Genomic DNA, 19721 nt, shown 5'->3' with positions numbered 1-19721 from the left:
CCAGGGGTTACCAGGAGGCAACGCTGCTCCCAGCGCCGAGCTGCTCCGGCTTGGAAGGGGTTGGGAAAGGACAGGATTGAGCCCACCACCACCCCGGGGCACCAAACCACAACCCTTTATCAGAGAGCAAAGAGGAACATCCCACCCCCACTCCCAAAATCCAGCAGCCCAAGTAACGACTTGGCCCCTTGGCTGAAGCCATCCCAGACCTGTTTTCCCATCACATTTCCTAAAAGAGGGGTAAAGATATATTTTTTTTTTTGCCTTTATATTCTTTTAACTAAATAAAAACCATACTCTGAACTCAGGCACTGCCTGGATTTCCAGGACAGGGTCCGGCTTTCCCGTGGCAGGAGCCGCAGACAAAGCCGGAGCCCAAGGAGGGGTGAGCCCAGATGGCGGCTCCAGCCGCCCCTCCCCAGCACCGTCTGAGCCCACGGGGGACCCCGGGCCCCGGCGGATTTTCCCCCTGATCCGCTCACAACATGCTCCTTCACGGGAGGCTCCAATTAGGGAGAATTAGCGGGGCCGGTCTGCGCAGCAGCGTTTGCCCTCCGAGCAAATAGGATTTTACAGGGACGCGGGCAGTTTGGGCGCAGATTTATCCTTCTCGGAAGCTGCGGGTCCGCGCGCGCGGAGCCAGGGGGACGCTTCGGGGAGCTGCCCGCCGAACCCCCCCTCCTTTGTCACCACGCCGCAGAGAGGGAGCCCCGGTTTCAGGTGCTCAGCCCTGCGCGGGTTGGAAATCTCACTCTGCCGTCTCCTCGCCTCGCTTCCGCTGCGGCCGAGGCATCTCCTGAGCGCACGGCAGACGACGGAAGCCGCGTCTCCACGAATAACGGGAATATTCACCACTCAGATTCACCCAAGGAGATTATCGTAGCTGTGGGTGACCAAGCTCCGCTCGACTCTTCCCGAGGGGCTGCGGACTACTCCGCTCTTTGCGGCTCGGTTCCCGCCCCTCTACGCCACGGCTAAGCCTCGGCAGCAAAGTGCGAGAGACTCAGGCTACACCTCACGTGAATAAAACAAACTTTTAATAATGTACAGCAGAAACCGACAGCCTCGTTTTATATTAAACAAAAGATTTCCTATATTACATTGTATTTACATTTGCATACTGAAGAGGTAAAGTGTCTAAGTGGCTATTTTACAGTCCATTTCTAATAAAATATACAAAACCAAACAAATAAAAGGGGCAGATAAGTACCAAGAGATCTGTTCTGAAGCCAGCGTACCACTGATTAACCCTGCGCCACGGACCAGAAGCACAAGCTCCGTACCCCCGCCTCTCCCCAGCACAATTTGCCCTCGAGTGACGTCTCCCCTCCCCGTTTCGAGCTGCTGCTGCGCCCATCTCGTGTCCTGAACTGTCTACAGCGCTGCATTTTTTTTTTTTCCACAGCTGCTGCAGCCACCCCGGAGCCGGGCAGCGATTCCTATGTTTGCTACCAGTCAGCTAAGTAAGCACTGCGCCTCCCTGGCGCGTGTTTGCAGGAAAAGTGCTGTGTGAGTGCTACATAGTCAGCGTTCCCACCTCGGATCCTCCTCGGTTTCGACCATCCAGCGATGGCACCTCTCTACAAACAAGGCTGCTACTGCAAACCCTGCTTACAGGGGATGCCCCCGTCGTCCTGCCCTCACCCCTTCTAACCTTATCCGGCCTGAAACCGCTCCGCTGTTTGGTTTAGCGCTGAGGCAGATGCATGTGTGGCTACAACAGTTGGAGGGGCGGGTGAGTGAGTCAGTGCAAGTTACGTAGCCGATTGAGCGTCCTGGAGAAGCAGCCCGCAGAGTTAACGCGGACGGGAGACCCGTACTCCGAAACGAGAGCTCGCAGCGCTCGCGGAGGAGCGCGCGCAGACGTACCTACCAGCGTGACGGGCTTTCCTATGGCAGTTTATTTCACAGTCGCTAAGACCCCAACCCGCTGGGACGGGCCGTCGCCGGGGTCCTGGCAGAGCAGCCGAAGAGTCTTTAGGGTATCTCTGAGCGCCCACCACCTCGGTTTCGAAACGCAGAAGGGTTTGGTTAAGGGATGTACGGTACCGGAGACAGACAGTAACCTCTGGCTGAGAGAAGTCAGAACAAATCGGAAAGGGAAGGGAAGCTGTACATTCACAAAGCGAACGCCCCAGGCCGCTCCGACCAGCCGGCCCTCCCGTGACAGCTCTGCACCGCCCGACCGCCGACCGCCGCGGGAGGATGCAAAACGGCTCCAAACACGAGGCAAAAAACCCACGCTCCTCACTTTACACAAGGTCACAGACAAAGACAGGGAGCTGGGGGGAAGACGGACACATGGACAGATACACAGACAGCAAGAACAGAGTGTTTAAAAAAAAAAAAAAAAAAAAAAAAAAAGGAAGAGTTAACCCCGGCAGCCGGAGCAGAGATGAAACCTCACCTTACAGAGCAGGCGCAAGGTTTGAGTAGAAACAGTTCCAGTGTAAATTGAGCTGTGTGCATTTGGTTTTTTCTTCTTTTTTTTTTTTTTTTTCAGTGATTTCTTTACAAACAAACAGGTCAAGAGGTAATAATTATAGATTGTTTTTCTTCTCTTATAAAGAATTAACAATATTAAAAAAAGTTAAAATCCAGACCCTCCCATAAAATAATAATAAAAAAATAATAATCAAAACCACTCCAGTTAAAAGTTATGGCTTCAGAGTTATATATCGTAGATACTGACCTAGCCACCACGCCACCGGCACTCCTCAGACTGCCCCGAGCGCTGCGGTCAGCACGACAGACTCAGCCCTCAGCTACTTCCATTTTTGCTAGGCCCAGCTGCAGACGACACTCAAACCAACTCTGCTTCACCCTGATTCGGCATTTAATCAAAAGAAAATTCATGCAGTTCCCCCCACCCCACGAGTTATACACAGTCACTTCCAGATTATGAGATATTTATATATGTATATTAAAAAGGTGGACGTCCATTTCCAAACCCGCACCCCGCTGCCGGGTCCTGCCGAGCGCCCCTCGGGAGGCGCGGAGCACACCCAGGCGCCCGGCCCCCGGCGGCTCAGGCCCCAAAAAGCCTGTTCCGCGCTGCCGAGCGCGCCTGCGAGGGCGCCTGGATGGCGGATTCAGGAATTGCGTTCCTACAGGAACGGTCTCCTGCATTTCCCCACGGCCTGGTCTCCTTCCCGCTGGGCGCAGTGCCTGCTCTCTCTCTGACACGCATCTCAGCTCCGTGGCATCTCTCCCTCCCAAGTCCCTCTTTCCATCCTGAGAATGACAAACCCCCGGGGCTCAAGACAAAAAAAAAACCTGGATTCTAGGACAGAAGTCAGTTCCTCATTTGTTTCATCTTAAGAAGAAAAAAAAATAAAAATAAAAATAAAACAGGGAGGGGGTGGCAGTGAGGCAACCTGATGGGACGTTCCCGCAGTCGGCGTACGGACAGCAAGGCCACAGCACCCATCGGAGAGCTCAGGATCTCGGTTTTAAGCAGCCTGTCCAAGCTAGACAATGCTCACTACTCAACACGGAGAGCACCAGCGCGCACAGCTCAAAAAAAGGACACTCTTAGATTTGCACATGCACAGAAAGCACGAACGGAGATGAGCCACCCTACGGGCAGACACTGCACGTCTACGGAAGGAGATGAACAGGCACGGGGGACACGCGCGCCTCGCGCATGCATACACCATTGCGCACACTGACAGCCAGTCAGATTTCTGTTTTCGATTGAGAATTCTTCAAGCTTAAGAAAAAGGAGGGAAACGGTTTCGTGAAGCTGATAAACTGTTCAGGCTCAGCCTCTCAGAAGGGAGCACCATTTGTTTTGCAAACGCTTTTTTCTGCATTAACGTGCCAGTCCCCGGAAAAATCCTCAGAGCGCGGCAAGAAAACCTTCCCTTTCCCTTCCCACTCCCAGCACCTCGCACCCCGGCCTCAAACGCTGCCAACGGGTGCACCGCGCACACTGAGCTTTACAGGGATTTCCATTAAAGAAACAAGAGTTACGATCACGGCTGAGATCCCTCAGGTTAAGTCCCTCTCAAGTCTTCACGCTGTCAGGAGGTGATCATAAAAGGTTTCTGATTGTTTCATACCCAAGCAGGGAAGAGAGCAACTCAATAGGCTCCGTCACCCCACCTAGCAGCCTGTAGGTCACGCTGTCTGGTTGGTAGCAGTAGATTGGGCAGAAACACGAGGTAGGCCTCCATCACACGTCTACTCTAGCACGGCAGCTTTTGCGCAGTTTCCTCCTGCTGGGGCTCCGAGCCTAGATTTTCACATCTTCCTGGACGCTGAGCTGCGAGAGGGTTTTCTTAATGCGGAGGGCGGTGAGTCGAGCCGCTCCGTTGGCGTACCAGCACTCTCGCATCATCTTACCCATCACTCGTAGCGCCTAGGCAAGAAACAATGGCAAATGTCAGTGCTCTTTCTCTTCCCCAACCCTAAGTCGGGCTCTGCCAGGCTGCTGCTGCCTGGCTGGACACCGACGCAGCCTTCCACACCACCTAAAACCGGAGCTCGACTTACAGTACTTACTCTTTACTCACCCGATTGAGGGGGAAGGGGATGTGAAGACAAAAGCAGACCTTACCTCGTAGCTTTGCCACCAGTTCGGGATATTAGGTCGTAATTTCTGATCGCATACGACCTTCCGCATCTCCTCAATAGAAGGATCGGAGGGTACAAGGTCGTAGTACGGAAGCTGATACTCTTCATGGATACCTGAAAGGCAGAGAAGGGGGAAATGCAGCTCCTGGGAGAAGGGATCATGGCCACGGCGCTCACTGAAGGCAGACGGATACTGGTTTGGACTACATGACTCACTGCCGAGACGCGTCAACACTTTGCAGTTATTTAGAACAGAAATGAAGAATCTGGGATTGGAGTTTACAAGAAAAAATTCAGGGAAATAAAATGCAGCTGCTCAAACTGGAACAGAGTCAGCGCGCTGCGATCAACACCTCCCAGCAGAGAGGCAGAGTCAGGGAATCTCGAGCGAGCTGAAGGCAGCAGGACTGTCACACGCGTGGTGCTGCGCTCTTCGGGGGAAGAAACTCACCCACCAAATCGGCACCACCACTTCCGTAAAATCCATTCAGAGCACCACCAGCCACCGGACAGAGCATTAACCCCCGCTTCCCCACATGGCCCGGGCTGGACAGCAGTTGTGGGTCACTTCTGTTAACTCTGTGACACATCTTCCCACAGCCCCGTCCCCCAGGGTCCCCTCAAACCTCACAAACACCCCGCCAACAGAAATCACCGAGGCTGGGAAGCCCAGGAGCGAGCGAAGCCGACAGCAGGGGCACACGGAGGGTATTACCTCCTGCGTTGCACCTTCGAGCGATCTCCCAGTAGACCAAGCCCAAGGCATAGATATCGGCACATTTAAAAGAATCAAAATGCTTCATGTTAATGGTTTCATCCAAGACTTCAGGGGCCATGTATCTGCAGAACAGAAAAGGAACAGCGTGTTAGTTTTGAGAGGGGATTCACCGGAAGATAGCAAATGGCAAGTTTTCCCACGTAGCATTTCTCAGCAGACAAAACTCTGCTCTGTGCAGCCTTAACCAGAACAGAACTGGGCCCCACGGTCTGACAGAGTGAACAAAGTAACTCAAGAAGAATAGCAAGTTGGGAAAGAGCTAAAAACATCCAAGGCTCCAGAGAGCAGGTCCCAAAAGGCTTTTGAGAATGCCAAGCTTCTTGTCAAGAATCAGACGAGCTCCCTGGTGCTGAGTTTCCGTAGCTGGGCTACACCGCTCAGCCTGGTGGCACCTGGAGACGAAGGGACTGACGTCCCCTCGACATCAATCCGAGCACAACGCTGACGCTCTGCGAGACACCCGGAAATGCTTAAGAAAGAGAATTTCACCAGTGCTCAACCAGCAGCTCAGGCATTTGCTAGTCACGCTCCGATGCCCTCTAACACCGTCCGAGAGCACCGTTCTCCTACCGTTTGGTTCCGACCCTTTGATTTGGTGCAATATCAATTGTATCCGTAACCGAATCATGCCGGACAGCCAGACCAAGGTCAGCGATGGCACACGTGCCGTTCTTCTTCACCAAGATGTTCTTGGATTTCAAGTCTCTGTGAGCAATCCCCGGCTTTCCTAACAGAGCGAAATAAAAAGCAAGGGTCAAGGTCTGGTGAAATCTGTTAGTCAAACTGGCGCAGAGGCAGTACCGGATTTCAGGGCGTTAGTTAAACTCTCAGCGTTGCAACACATTTTCCTGTTTGGACACACTTCAGCGCTCGAGAACAGAGCGGTGCTGGCAGCCTACAGTACGGCAAGGCTCCCCTCGGCTTCGGAGGCACTGCTGATGCAGTAGCATCCACAGGCCTCAAGAGGGACATAAACTCATTCGTCCCGGGCATCAGGCAGGTTGATGCGGACATAAGGAGTTTATAATTCCGCTGCTCGCGCTAACATCCCACCCAGGTAGCACCGATTTTAGGACAGGGATGTAAAATCCTGATATACCTCCCAGGAGCTAGTGCGAGGCTTGCAGCCAGACAAAGCAATCAGTTTATTTCTGCTCAACAGCGACCAGATGAATCGGGGCTGACTCGGGCAGTGTTTTCTGCGCAGCACATCAGCTCCCCTCGTCAATCCTGCTTTATTCTCCCCTCAGGAATTCCCAAGACCTTTTCAAACTTTGCTCTTACCCTGAGTACCCACAATCTCCATGTGCAGATGGGCCAGTCCGCTAGCAGCAGACAGGGCGAGCTTGATCATCCCCTCGATAGTCACTGTGTATCGATTAAGGTAGTCAAAGAGAGAGCCGTGCTCATGGTAATCGGAGACGAGCCACAGCTGAGTCCACGTTCCGTTATCTGCAGCAGGAAAGAGACTGTGCTCAGATGGCTACAAGGCAGGGATGGCGCACAACCATCGAGCGTTTTTGCCTTTTTGGTGCAGAGGAGAGCTGCTGGGTAAGGTTGCAGCTCAACAGCCAACGTGGGGGCAAATAAGGTAAAGAACTTTAAGGCAAACCACGCCTTTGTAAGGTACAGCTAATGCGCCATCACGCCTCTCAACAACAGCAGTGATTTTACCATCTTTCGGCAAGAAACGGTCAAATAGGGAGCTACTCAAAAAGCACGTTGACGGTTTTCTTTAACCATTTAACTGTACATCCAGGTGAAGAAATGCAGCTCTCAAGAGCAGACCGCACGCTGGTGAAGTCTCTGCTCTCGGGACCGAGACACTTTTTACCTTTGTTATCCGCAGCGATAAATCCCAGGATGTTCTCGTGTCGCAACATAACGGTTTGATATATTTCCGCTTCCCTAAACCAGGAACGCTCCTCACGCGAAGAGAAGATTTTTACAGCTACGTCACCTCCACGCCACCTGCCACGCCACACTTCCCCGAAGCGGCCTTTACCAATGATCTCCTGAAGGACAATTGTTCGAGCCACAGTCCGTTGGACAAAAAGCGGCAAACCTACAGACAAGAAATTGGAGGGATGAGTGCCCGTTGCATGAAAAGAATCTCCTGAAACCCCAGAATCTGGAGTGGAGCATCGTCACACCTAGAAGGCTCTACATTTGGTAACAACCAGCAGCTTAAGCAAGACCCAAACCAGCAAACGGTTGTAGCTCCTGCGTGGGACGTACGATTTGGCTGCTTGGGCAGCATCTGCATTTCACTTTGAAGTAGCTTGCAAAGCGCCAGCGATTAGGCACAGAGCAGTTGGGGAACTCCTGCTCCACGGCAGATCAAAAAAGCTGTAGTCTGAATATGCAAAGAGCAGAACTCGTTGAAGACAGGCTCTGCGAAAAAGCAGTAAATCCCCAGAACTTCTCCCAAGAAAGGAGTCCTAACAGAGCTGCCACCTCTTACGTAAGCTGTAGGGCTCACCAGCTGAGAGTACGTACAGAAGAGATCCCCAAATGTTTTATTTTTAGCAGATGTGGTGCTGAAGGTTTATTCCCTGCTCAAATGTTAAAGGTTGCTAAATTCTCTGCCTCTGTGGATTATCCTACAGTTTCCATTTGCTTCAAAATTCTCTCTTTTTTTTTTTAACCTAACTGCTTTCACAGATCAAAGTCATGAATAAAACAACAACTTCCCTATCTGTTCTGGGGATGGTTTCTTTTTAAGTGCTACAAAAGCGAACACTGGACGTTGTTCACTTCCGAAGACCCAAGGACTCTGTGGGATGAAACGGGCTGTGCAAACGCAGTATTTGCACACTGCAACGTTTTCAGCTGCTGGGATCCTTCCCATCTTCCTGCCAGCTTTGATGCAGGTGACATCCTGCATCCTCCTTTGAAAGCCAACAACCCCACAGGTGAGCAGCTAACGTCTGTTTCCAACCCAAATCCAGTTCCAAGGCTAAACTGGAAATAGATTCAGCCACTTGAGCCATCCTCTTGCAGAAAAGGAGGAAAGCTACACAAAACTATTTTTCCTCAGCAGTTAAGGAGGAGTTGAACTATCGCTAAGCACTGAGCACCGACACGGCGTCGTGGCTACTGCATCTACTGCGTGACCGAATTTCAAACGTGCCCTCCACATTACTCAGGACAAGGCAACCTGAACAGGCTGACGAGGCAACGTGCCAAGCTGTGCCAACCAGGAGCCCGGAACAGACTACTCCATGACAATCACAAGTTCTCATTCATCGTTTCCAGTCATATCTCAATACCTGAGCCAGAGCCGGAGGTGGAGAGATCGTAAACTAGATCTTGCAAGGTCTTATCCTTCGACAGGCACATTTCACACGAGGGGTCTTCCATATCCAGCCGCTGACGGTTGTGATAGACTCGTTGGTGGTGATGAAAAACAAAGACTACTATGATCGTGACAACAAACACAAGGAAGACGGGTCCGGCAATCACCGCCACCAGCTCCACAGGACCCCAGCTCGAGGGGGGTTCGTTATCTTTCAGGTGTCCTTGAGAGAAAAGGGAGGAGAAAACCAGACCGCTTTAGAAAATTATCACTCCTTCTTAAAGGACTTTCTTCCTGTGTTTTAATTATCCTCTCGGAGCCTGGACAATTTTAGCTTGCTGTTCCAGGATGGCAGAGGGCACGTCAAGTAACAGCGTTTACACGGGACCGATCACGTCATCAGGCAGACAAGCTACAGCTAAAACCCCCAAAAGAGGATCGCGCTTCAACTGTGGGATCAGGGATTACAGCACTTGCTGTTTAAAAGTCGATGGGGGCCTGTTCTGGGCTGAATTTGCTACAACAGTCTGCGTTTTACCTTCCACTTGAACTCTCCAAGTGGGAGAAAAACCAACCAGACAGGAAGGACCCATTTCTCCCTCTGCGCCCTTCGCCCTGTAACAACCAGCGAAGAGCCGTACCTGAAGACAACAATTATTTGTCTTTTTGAGAACAGGTAAGACTTCCCCACTGCACGCAAGGCAGACGGACACTGCAGTCTTCTCGCGACCCACTACAGAACAGCCCAAACCAGAGGGCAGTGAGGTACGAGGAAGTACTGCGTGCCCTCTCTGGCCCAGGAATTAGAAAGCAGCAGACACTTCCCACACCCTCACGCAAAGGCAGGGCTGCTTCCTCTTCACATATTCAGACTTTGGACGCCCTTCCACCCCACACACTTTACTCTGAAGCTGCTGCAATGTTCTCAGACTGACGGCTCGTCACTGAAAAGATCAGCAGTGCTAGAAGGAAACCAACCCTACGCGATAAAAGGCAGGCTACACAACTCGGCGCCAGAGGAGGGATCCGAGCTGCGCCTAGGGAACGCGCAGCGTGCTCAGGTCACTGCAGGCACGCAGCATCAGGCAGCAGAAGTTTGTATATAGCTGTAGATGAACGTTGCTGCTGCTTTCAGGAGCCTGGAGGATACCAGCAGCAAGGCCAAGAAGGTGAGAGGAGTCTCATAACACAGAGCCACTAAGTGTAGGTGGGGGGAAAAAAAAAAAAAACAACAAACCAAACCAAAAACAAACCACCCTAAACTTTGGAAGCTTCTCCTACCCTCAAGTACAACCTCATCATCTAAGATCTGGTGACATTTTGTCGGCCACAGGGGAGTTCAAGCAACTTCACATTTTAATTTGAAGTAGTTTGTTATTATTTCCACTTTACAGATGAAGGAAATAAACCTAGCGCTCAAGTTCACACAGCAACCTAAGGGAAGAAGTGAAAACAGGGCCAAGAACTCCTTATTCCCAATCCCAGACAGACAGCTTATCTCCTCCCCACTTCAAACAGACCATTTATTTAGCTCTTTACTCACCACTGGGAACCATTAAATCAATTTTGTTGCAAAAATCAGAGTAGCAGCAGTGAGTATTACGCAGATCTTCCGAACTCAGACAATAGAAGGGTTTCCCAGCAGGAATTAGTTTTGCTTCAGGAATGCAGGTCCGAACGTGATGTTTCACACCATCCAGGTTGAAGACCGAGACCATGCACGCGCCGTCCGTTTCGCACGTGGAGTTCGCTTGTTTGCAGTCGGAGCACAAACATGTCAAAGCTGCAGAAATCAAACCAAGACCACCTCCTTAAAAACCACCGGAGATCGAACGCTCGCACGAGAGAAAACTTTCTTCTTTTCATTTCCCACTTCAGAGGGAATGGGTCATTCTTAGGCTCAGGAATGAGACTTTAGGAACAGAACAAGTCACGCTCAGTATTTCAGACCCGCACGGACACAACTGAAGCACAAAATACAACGTGGAGGTACAGAAGCCTTTCCAGAAGACGCCTGCCCAGACAGTCCTTTTCCCTGCCCTTGTTGCAACCGCTAACAGAGATGACCCAAGTCAGCCAGGCTAGATTTTACAGAGATCCACTCCCAAGCCGGGCTCAGAACTCAAACTGCAAACAACGATTACTCAAACGGACAGACTCGATGTCACCTGAACTCGCTGTCCAGGCTTCCTCAGCTACACCAAAAACGAGTAGCCCGTCACAAGATTAGTGAGGGACGACCACCTCAGCTCACGGGAGACAACAAACAGCTGGCAGATGCCAAAACCAAACCAACTCAAACCAACTGCGCAAGCCAAGCGTGTTACGCCCAACGAGATCAGTCACTTATTTAGTAACTGCTTTCCTGATCCGAGACACTACCTTGGGTCAAATACATTCCTGGCGTTTTGTCTGCTCTCCAAGAAGATTATTTGGGTAAAGAGCGAAGGAGAAACTCCGAGGCAGATTCCCACATTTTTCCGCCTCGCAGCTGTCATTGTGCTTTTCTCAAGCCGCCTGAAAAACTGTAAGCAAATCCCCAGGCATCGCCATCCTTGGGAACAAAGAGCGAACACAAGAATGTCAAGAAGAAGGGTGGGGCTTGTTTAGCAGCACGCAGTATTTTCTTCAGCTTTCATCAGATCTCTCAGCCTCCCCGGAGGGATTCAGAAACATGTACTTACCCGCTGCAGAAATGGTCTTTCAGGTAGAGAGAGTTTGAAGAAGTGTTTTAAAAGACACAAGCGCCACAGTTAACTCTCCCCAGTCCGACAGCTAAATCCTCTCTACGCCTGCTTGTACCTCTCGATCCGAAGACACACGCCAAAGCCACCGCCGACGCTCGCGTGTGCGTGTCAGCCGCCTGCCCACGGGGAAGGGAAACGCCGAGCCCTCAGCCGTACCCGCTCTGGCAACCAGCAGATCTGCGGAGCACCAGCATCCAAGGGTATTCACGGCACTCTTGTTCCCAGTTAGCGCAGCGGAGAGTTACGCTGCTGGGGACACGTTACCTCGAGCGTCACGAAAAACAAGCAGGTCCTGATCAGCTTCAGGGTTCGTTTAGGAGGAAGCCAGCCATTATCCCTTATCGCCAGGGTCCTAGCTAAATCAGTTAGGCTAATTGCATTACTATTCGCTCAATTCTCTCTGGACACCGCGCTCCTCATCTCCCAGCTGCTCTTGCGAGCTGCCCAGCAGCGCAAAGGTGGGCTGCAGTATCTCAGACAGGCTAAACGCAGACGCAAGCGGGGTCTGAACCAGATTCAAAGCTGCAGAAGCAGCAAAAAGCCAGTAAAACCCAGAAGAGCTGTCAAGTGAGACGTCTTTAAGAAGCATGGTGAGCAAATGGAGCTTACCGCTGCGTGCTTAGCACAGGCCAAGCGAAAGGGACGTAGAAGAGAAAATGGACAGGGAGCTCTCATGAAAAAATGAGAAAGGAGAGAGCAGCCAGGGCATTCCTACCTTCAAGTATACCTAAAAGGAAATAGTGTCTGACAGCATCTCCTGTATTACCCTATCAAAAACTCAAGGTACAAATTAAAAACATTTAAACCACGCACGTTTCACCATGTAGCCTCCTTCCAACTTGATCTAGCTACGGCAAACCTGAACGCTGTTCCTGTTCGACTCATTTCTAAGGTCTCAAACCCAAGATTTCGGGATGTAGGCTACGGCAGTTTTGCTTCCAGAAGTAAACAAAACACTTCAACGCACTAAAAAAACTGGTTTTGTAAACTTCTTACTGAAGTATCTGGCCTGAGATGAAGCATCCCTTTGAGAAGGAAAGCAGAGGAGCTGGTTGTATCTGCTCGGCTTCATTTGAAGAATTAAAAAAGAACCAAATCAGTTTCCCTGCCTGGTGTGACAGCAGAGCTCCAGTGCGCAGGGACAGATCCTTATCGGTTCTGTGCAGAAAGCAGAAGTTTCCTGCGAGGGAGGGGTATGGCCACAGAGCACGGCCTCGGTCCACCTCGTGGCAGTGTCAGCTGATGCTCCCCCTTGGAGATAACCGCTCTTTTTTAACAGCGATTCTTACGTTTGCACCTCAAAAAGCCCCATGGTAAAGAGAGCAGTGTGAACAAAGCAAATTAAGCCGTCAGCACACGTGTGGACTTCTCTACATCTTTTCCTTACAAGACCCTCAAGGGGCTTTCCAGACATTCCTGTCCATAACCCTTGGGCCGCAGGTCGGCACTCCCAAATTTTATGAAAGACGGTCAGATCCCTGGGTAGAAGCTGAAGTCCAGCTCCAGCCTCCCTCACGCAACCACCAGCTGACTCTGTCTTTATTTTTATTATGAAAAAGTCCGGGATACGCATCTACCATCGCTACCGCCATACCCCCTCTTAAGCATCACCTACTGCCGCTGCCAGCGCTGCAGCGAGAAGGGCCCCGCTCCCGCCGGCACCGGCCGTGCCAGGGAGGAAAGGTCTGTCTGCGCCGGGGCTCGCCGAGAACCGGGCAGCTTCCGGCAGAGAGGAGAACTACAGGTCCAGCATTTCAAGTTGGATTAACCAGAAGGGAAAATTCTTCTCGTATCAGTAACACCAGAAGCCAGGAAAACGCAACTGCTGTTTCCCCTTGGGTGAGTCAGAAAACAGGCAGGTACGCAGAGCTCCCCACCGGGCATCTCTCGCGTGCTGCTGAGAGCAGACAGGGCCGCCTGGGCAAAGCGAAAGGAGACGGGAGCGAATCAAAGCATTCTTCATGACAACAGCAGTCTTTTTATTTGGGAAGAAAAGCTCCCGTTGAGCAAAACATATAACCTTCTCAATAGAAGAAACAGACTGAGCTGAAGGAAATGGATGGGGCAAAGGAAAACAAAAGAGCAGTTCACGCAGCTGGGGCAGCCAGCTCCCCCTCGCAGAGCGCCCGGGGCCGAGTCTGCAGGGAAGGTGCTGCCGAAGCTGGCAGCGGAGTCTGCTCTATCCGTTCAGCACGCTCTTTCTGCCATCCTGCTCAGAGACAAACCCAACCCTTCGCAGAAGCTGTTTAAACAAGCCTAACGTTAAGCTGCAGATCCTCCGAATAAAAGCTTTGTTCTCACTCAAGAGACGGACCGGGTCGGTATTTATACCGAAGCAAACCCTCACCGCGATTTAATCCACGGCAGAGCGCAGGCAGCCGCGGCATCAATCCCACGCGCGAGCCAGCCCAGTGTCGGTCCTCACCGCTCTTCCTGAAAAACAGAGCGGCACTGCCCAAAGACAAACTCTCCTTCCTCCTCAACCAACGCAGCCCGGGGCTCCTTCAAGCGACCACCCTGAGCCCCGCGAGGCACCCAGCGAGGGGCACGGGTTACGGGCGGCAGCAGGGCCGCTCCTGGCAGGAACCCGGAGCACGGAGGTATCAGCATCACTTTGCATTAACTACAGCAGAGAGGAAAACGAGAGAAGACCCCCTTGCACCAAACTCCCCCATTAAAGGTGACAAAATGAACCCAAACAGGTGGGGCTCTGTGGATTAGAGCTCTAGGCTCCAGGAAGACTAAAATATTAAGCTCCAACAGTCAAAGAACACTTCTTTTTTTTTTTTTTTTTTCCCCAGCAACTATCTGAGCTCATTTTGCACATATTTATTCTCGCACAGTATTGCATGTGTCAAGATGTCTCTGCAGCTAGACAGGGGAAAGTTTCACAGCAAAACCTAAAGTCATGGTGTTAACCACCCTTTGGAACACGTTTTCCAAAACCTCCTGAAGCTCTGCTATCCGAGATGACATTTTCGCAGGGCTAAACGCTACCTGATCAAGACGTAGACGATCGTTAACCTGCAGACGATCATCGGCACAATTGCCAATAACCACCCACGTGTTTACCGGATAAGCAGATTTTTGCAGAGATCGTAAGCTGCTGTTCTTTTTCAACAGTTTGAATCGGCGCTGGAAGAACAATGACTCCTCTGACTTGTGAGCCTTTACAAGGCTCTGGAACAGGAGCTGCAACTGATTACGTCTCTGTACAGCACCTAACTTAACGAGAGCCGATCCGGCAGCGATGTTTTAACGCTGCTGCAGCATAACGTTAGCAGGAGAAATGGAAAACGACTGGGTTTGTGCTTCTTTAGACGCTGTAATGAAGAGGGACATGTGTGAACATGCTGGGAAGAAAGAAATACCTTTCAGTGTTTCGCTAGCTGCTGTGCTGAAATAAATAAAGAATAACCTTTATCACAGAGCGCTTTGCCCACGAGCAGGTTAGGAATAAAATCCATTCCCTCGCAGCAAGGGAGTGAGGTCTGTTCCAAGAGTCCCTTCACCTCCCCTTTCAACCACATGACCCCAAGACGCTCAAAGTCATCTGATGAAGGCCTTAAAAACAAAGATTTACTTTCCATTCTCCTCACTTTGATTCTTCTGCTACCTGGAGTCAAGAGCTGGGATCCCTCCATCCCAATCCAGGATGCGCAGGAGCCCAAAACGCTCGCTTTTGATACTCCAGTACCTCCCCCAGGCGCCAGAGGCAGCTCACCTACACCCATCTCCAAAATCACGTGCGAGGCCGCTTCTGGACGCTCACACTGCTCCTGTTTTCTTACAAAGGAGCTGAAAAAACAAGTACGTATTTCACCTTCTGTAGATACAGCACCGCCACTTCCAATATCTTTCCCACATCTTGCTGCCCCATCAGCTTCTCCTCCTACTTTCAGCTCTCAGCATCTCTTTTGCTCCTCGCGGGTGCTTGTGAAATCTACTGACCCACTGCTGCTACATGAAACAGAGTTAAAATTAGCTGCAAAGTACTATGAAAAAAAAAAAAAAAAGCACTTTCACGCAAGTCATCCAGAAACTAAAAATTACACCAGGATATTTAAAGCTGGAAACAAGAGTCCCAACTTTTTCAAGCTGGCTGCAGTCCCCTGGCACAGGCTGAACCCGACACGAACACATCACGGCTGACTAGAAAACATACACTAAACGGGGGAAAAAAAAAAAAAATAAAAAGGCAGGAAGAATGTGCTCTCACCTTTAAAGTGAAGAACTTTCCCTGCATCTACTCAAGTAACACAAAAGGAGAGCTTCTAAATGAATTTTAAATAAGCGAATTGACAGGAGTCTCATCATTATTAGGTTAATTAGAAGAAGCCTTGACATTTCTGCTGCTGTTGCTGTTCAACTCAGAAAACAGACACACGGCTCCGAACTCCCTCTCCAGGCTCTGGTCCGACACCTATTTTGTGTTTTAACTGGTTAGGAAACCAGTTTAGGAGCCACCCATACCACACCAGTACCGCGGAAGACAGTCCTGCAAACCAGCCACACGGCAAGGCAGATACACGGATCGCTGCTGATGGTTTTCAAGACTTGAAACCCACGCTGTACATTATCAGGCAACGGGCACACGTTTTTTTCAGAGCCTAAATAACAAGTTGTGTAACGCGCAGTCTACGTTCCAACACCCAGCAGTCCACAGGTCACTTCCAAGAAGCCCACAGAAGACAGCAAGAAAGCCAAGCCCTTGTCAAGGGGCTTTAATGTGTAGGGAAGGCTGCTTTTCTGACGAAAAAAAATATAAATATGGGTCAACAGTCAACGAAAAGGGAGGCTGGAAAGCCAGCAGCTTAAATAATAAGGACAAAAAAGCGCTCCCGCCCCGCAGAACTGCTCACACAGGCGGGTCTGACTCTACAGGCTCAGCACCAGCGAACGTTTCATCCCTGCAATGCCATCACAGCTTTCTCCCTCGAGAAGAGCGATTCCTCCTCGCTCTGCTCAGATAACCACGCTGGCTGCGCGGCGCAGAACATATTTCCACGGGTCAACACCCAGTGAACTTTGCTTGCTGTTAAGAGAACTGACGTTTTACTTCACTCCTTTCGCAACAGGCGATTTCCGGAGCATCCACTGCTGGCAGCGGACGGCGTACCCAGGGAAAAAAAAATCCAAGCTGTCTGGCCAAGGAGCTGAAGGAGTTCAAGAATGCTTGTTGGACACTGTTTTTAATTTCCAGTTAGAGAAGTCATTCTTGGAAAGTTGTAAGATGTAACTTATGGACCACGTAGAGCTTGCCTGATTTAACCGGGTAAATATTTTAGGCAGGTGTTAATAATAAAATCTGCTGGCCCAAGACTGCTCCCCATGGCATTCTTTTCCTTTATTTCAAGCACACAAAGCCTATCTACAACCACCCTGTAACCACGGCTGCAGAGGCACCTTTTTTTTTTTCCCATGTTTTTTTTTTTAAGGAAGGAGCCGGGGGGGCAGGGTGTGCGTGTATGTGTGGTGCGGGTGTGTGTTTTCCACCCTGTTGACTCCCAAGCACCGCAGAAATTTGGACGTTTTCCCAGCCTACCCTGAAAGAAGCAGCGGGTAAGACCTCTGGTACAAAGCACAACGGTAAGGGCAGCCCCGGCTAGCTGAGGAGGCACGCCGGACGCGCATCACGGCTGCTCGAGCAGCAAACAATTCACAGGGTGAGGGTCTCTGTTCCCTGCCGCCCTGCATCCAGCTCCCTCGCACCCTCAAAGCCGGGTTGAGCTCACACCTTTGACCAGACAGGGCAAAAAAAAAAAAACCAACAAACCGTACAGCACGTACTGAGCACAAACAATAGCCAGCACTGCAGTCACTGACAGTCAGCTGAGTTTCCAGGGGATACGTACAGTCAATTGGCCCTTTCCTGTTTATTTATTATTATTTTTTTTAAGAAACACCGGCTGTATTTATATAAAACACTAAGTGAAAGTCTAAGAGCAGACACGCGCTGAGCCTCATTTGGTCCTGCTTTGCCGCTTATCACCGAAAAGCTGAAAACACCTTCTTAAGCCTGGATTTTACTTCAGGTGAAACAAAGCCCAGCCGCTCTCCTCTAAAGCGCCAGATTCACCAGGACTCGCAAATAAACCCCTACCCTCCTGCCCCAGTGGGGTTTAAAGCCATTTTCAGTAGCCAACAAGTCCAGATCTGCACGCGCAAAGTTATTACCTTCTGACAGTCGGCTGGGAACGCATAACACGAACGGCGAGAGGACTGGGGAGGAGAAAAGTGTTTCAGTGCGGTTCCTGTCGGAACAAGTACCCGCGTTACACAAGCAGCGATCGCCCCTGATAGCCACAGAGACACAGACTGCGCGGCGAAGCCTCGGACGCCGGAGAGGCCGCTGTCACCGGCCCGTTCTCCGTCCCTGCCCGGAGGCGCTCAGATGCTCCGGGCCCATCCAGCGCGGGGGAAAGGGGCCAATGTCTTTAAAAGCGTGGAGCTAATACCTCTCGCTCTTCCCTCAGAAGCGGCAGCGGTTGCACCCCCCAGGTAAAGAAAAAGGATCGCCACAGAACAAACAACTGAAAAAAAACCAGTTTTCCCTCACCGACGTCCCTCCAAACAAATATTCACAGCTGTTACAATCCAGAGGCGCGGGGTTTTAAAAAGGTTTCTTTAAAAAAAAAACACCCCATCTCCACAGATTCCAAGAGGCTACACGTTAAGCGCAGAGCGCAGTCCCCGGTGCGCGGGGGCTGCTGAAGCCCCCCGCTCCGCTGGGTCAGCGGGCTGATGGACGGGGTCCGGCCGAGGCCCAGCAACGTCCCGGTGGCACGTCCCGCCCCGGGCGATCCCCCGGCCCCACGCCGAGCCCCTGCTTCCAGGGGCCACAAAACACCCCCGGTGACCCCCGCCCCGGCACCCCAACACACAGACCCCCCCATTCCCCCTCACTCTGGGAAAAACATCCACTAATTTCCAGTTTCCTTCGTTATCTCCTGAAGACAAGCCGGAAGACCCCCAGTTCTCCCCCCAGCCAACGCCAAGGCGAGCGGGTGCCCCTCGCAGCACCACCCCCCCCCGTTCTCCAGCCCCCACCCCCAAACTGCTGCCGCCCCTCTGCGGAGGCCACGACCCCCAGAGAAGCCCAGGGTCCCCCCCTCACACCACACACCCCGGCAAACGCCCCCCTGCGAGTCCCACCGCCCCGGGGGCCCTGACGCCTCCGGAGGCTCCCCCCACCCCACAGCCCCCCCCCACCCCGACACACCCGCCCCTGCCCCCGCTCTGCCCACAGCATCCCCCCCCCCCCAAACCCCTCAGGGCCCCCCCCAGCCTCGAGGGCGTCCCCAGGCCCCCAAATCCTCCCGCACCCCCTTCCCCCCCTACAAAACCTCACCCTCACTGCCCGCTCCCCCCCCCGCCCCACCTGCCCTGCCGACCTCACCCCCCCGGGACGGGCTCGCCCCTGCCCCCTCCCACCCCCGATCTCCTCCTCATCGATCCCCGCTACCCCTCCCGATCCCCCCACCCCCGGTTCTTCCCCTCCGGTTCTCCTCACGGCGCCGGGCGGGGGCGGGGCGGCGCGCCGCCATGTTGTGCCCGGTGCGGGCCGGGCCCGGAGGCCCGCCACTCACCGCGGGCCCCGCCGAGCGCCCCGGCCAGGAGCAGAGCGAGCAGGGCGGCGGCGGCGGCGGCGGGCGGCGGAGATGGGGGGTGGCGGCGGCGGGCGGCGGGGGGCGGCGGCGGGGAGGGGGCGGCCATGGCGAGCGCCGCGGCCTCGGTGCCGAGCGGCCGGCAGCGCCTGCGGGAGGGGCGAGCGCCGGCGCGCGGCCGGGGGGCGGGGCCAGCCTTAAAGGGGACGCCCCGCGCCGCGCGTCTTCGAGGGGAGTGCCCGGCGGGCGGGGGTACGGGGGCTGGGCACCCCAAACCCTGGGAAGGGCTGCGGAACCCTGAGCTGAGCCCCCCCAAGCCCAGGTGAGCACCCCAAGCCCTGGGCAGGGCACCCGGAGCCCGGGCTGAGCCCCCAAACCTCGAGTAGGGCACCCCAAACCCTGGATTGAGCTGCCCAAAATCCCAGGTGAGCACCCCAAGCCCTGAGCTGTGCACCCCAAACCCTAAGCAGGGCCCCGAAACCCCGAGCTGAGCCCCCCCAAGCCCAGGTGAGCACCCCAAGCCCTGGGCTGTGCGCCCCAAACCCTGAGCAGGGCCCCGAAACCCCGAGCTGAGCCCCCCCAAGCCCAGGTGAGCACCCCAAGCCCTGGGCTGTGTGCCCCAAACCCTGAGCAGGGCCCCGAAACCCCGAGCTGAGCCCCCAGAAGCCCAGGTGAGCACCCCAAGCCCTGGGCAGAGCACCCGGAGCCCGGGC

At 52.9% G+C, this 19721-nt stretch overlaps 1 protein-coding gene across 2 annotated transcripts; it reads right to left on the bottom strand.

Moving 5' to 3' along the window:
• Positions 1-1020: 1020 nt before the first annotated feature.
• On the bottom strand, positions 1021-19093 carry ACVR1B (activin A receptor type 1B). Of its 2 annotated transcripts, none has more exons than XM_086768829.1 (9): positions 18991-19093; positions 10198-10437; positions 8629-8877; positions 7191-7421; positions 6641-6808; positions 5927-6083; positions 5294-5418; positions 4562-4692; positions 1021-4363 (listed from the first exon to the last, which is right to left on the bottom strand). In XM_086768829.1, the coding sequence occupies exons 2-9, from the start codon at positions 10370-10372 to the stop codon at positions 4238-4240; spliced, it is 1362 nt and encodes a 453-aa protein (XP_086624955.1). In that variant the 5' UTR covers positions 10373-10437; positions 18991-19093; the 3' UTR covers positions 1021-4237. The 2 variants fall into 2 exon arrangements, with proteins under 2 accessions (XP_086624955.1, XP_086624956.1); XM_086768830.1 differs by lacking the exon at positions 18991-19093 and adding an exon at positions 17579-17650.
• Positions 19094-19721: the final 628 nt, after the last annotated feature.

This window comes from Chlamydotis macqueenii, chromosome 29, assembly GCF_036417535.1.
Source record: "Chlamydotis macqueenii isolate bChlMac1 chromosome 29, bChlMac1.mat, whole genome shotgun sequence".
NCBI classification, from domain to species: Eukaryota; Metazoa; Chordata; class Aves; order Otidiformes; family Otididae; genus Chlamydotis; species Chlamydotis macqueenii.
This window is presented reverse-complemented; position numbering and strand designations above follow the sequence as displayed.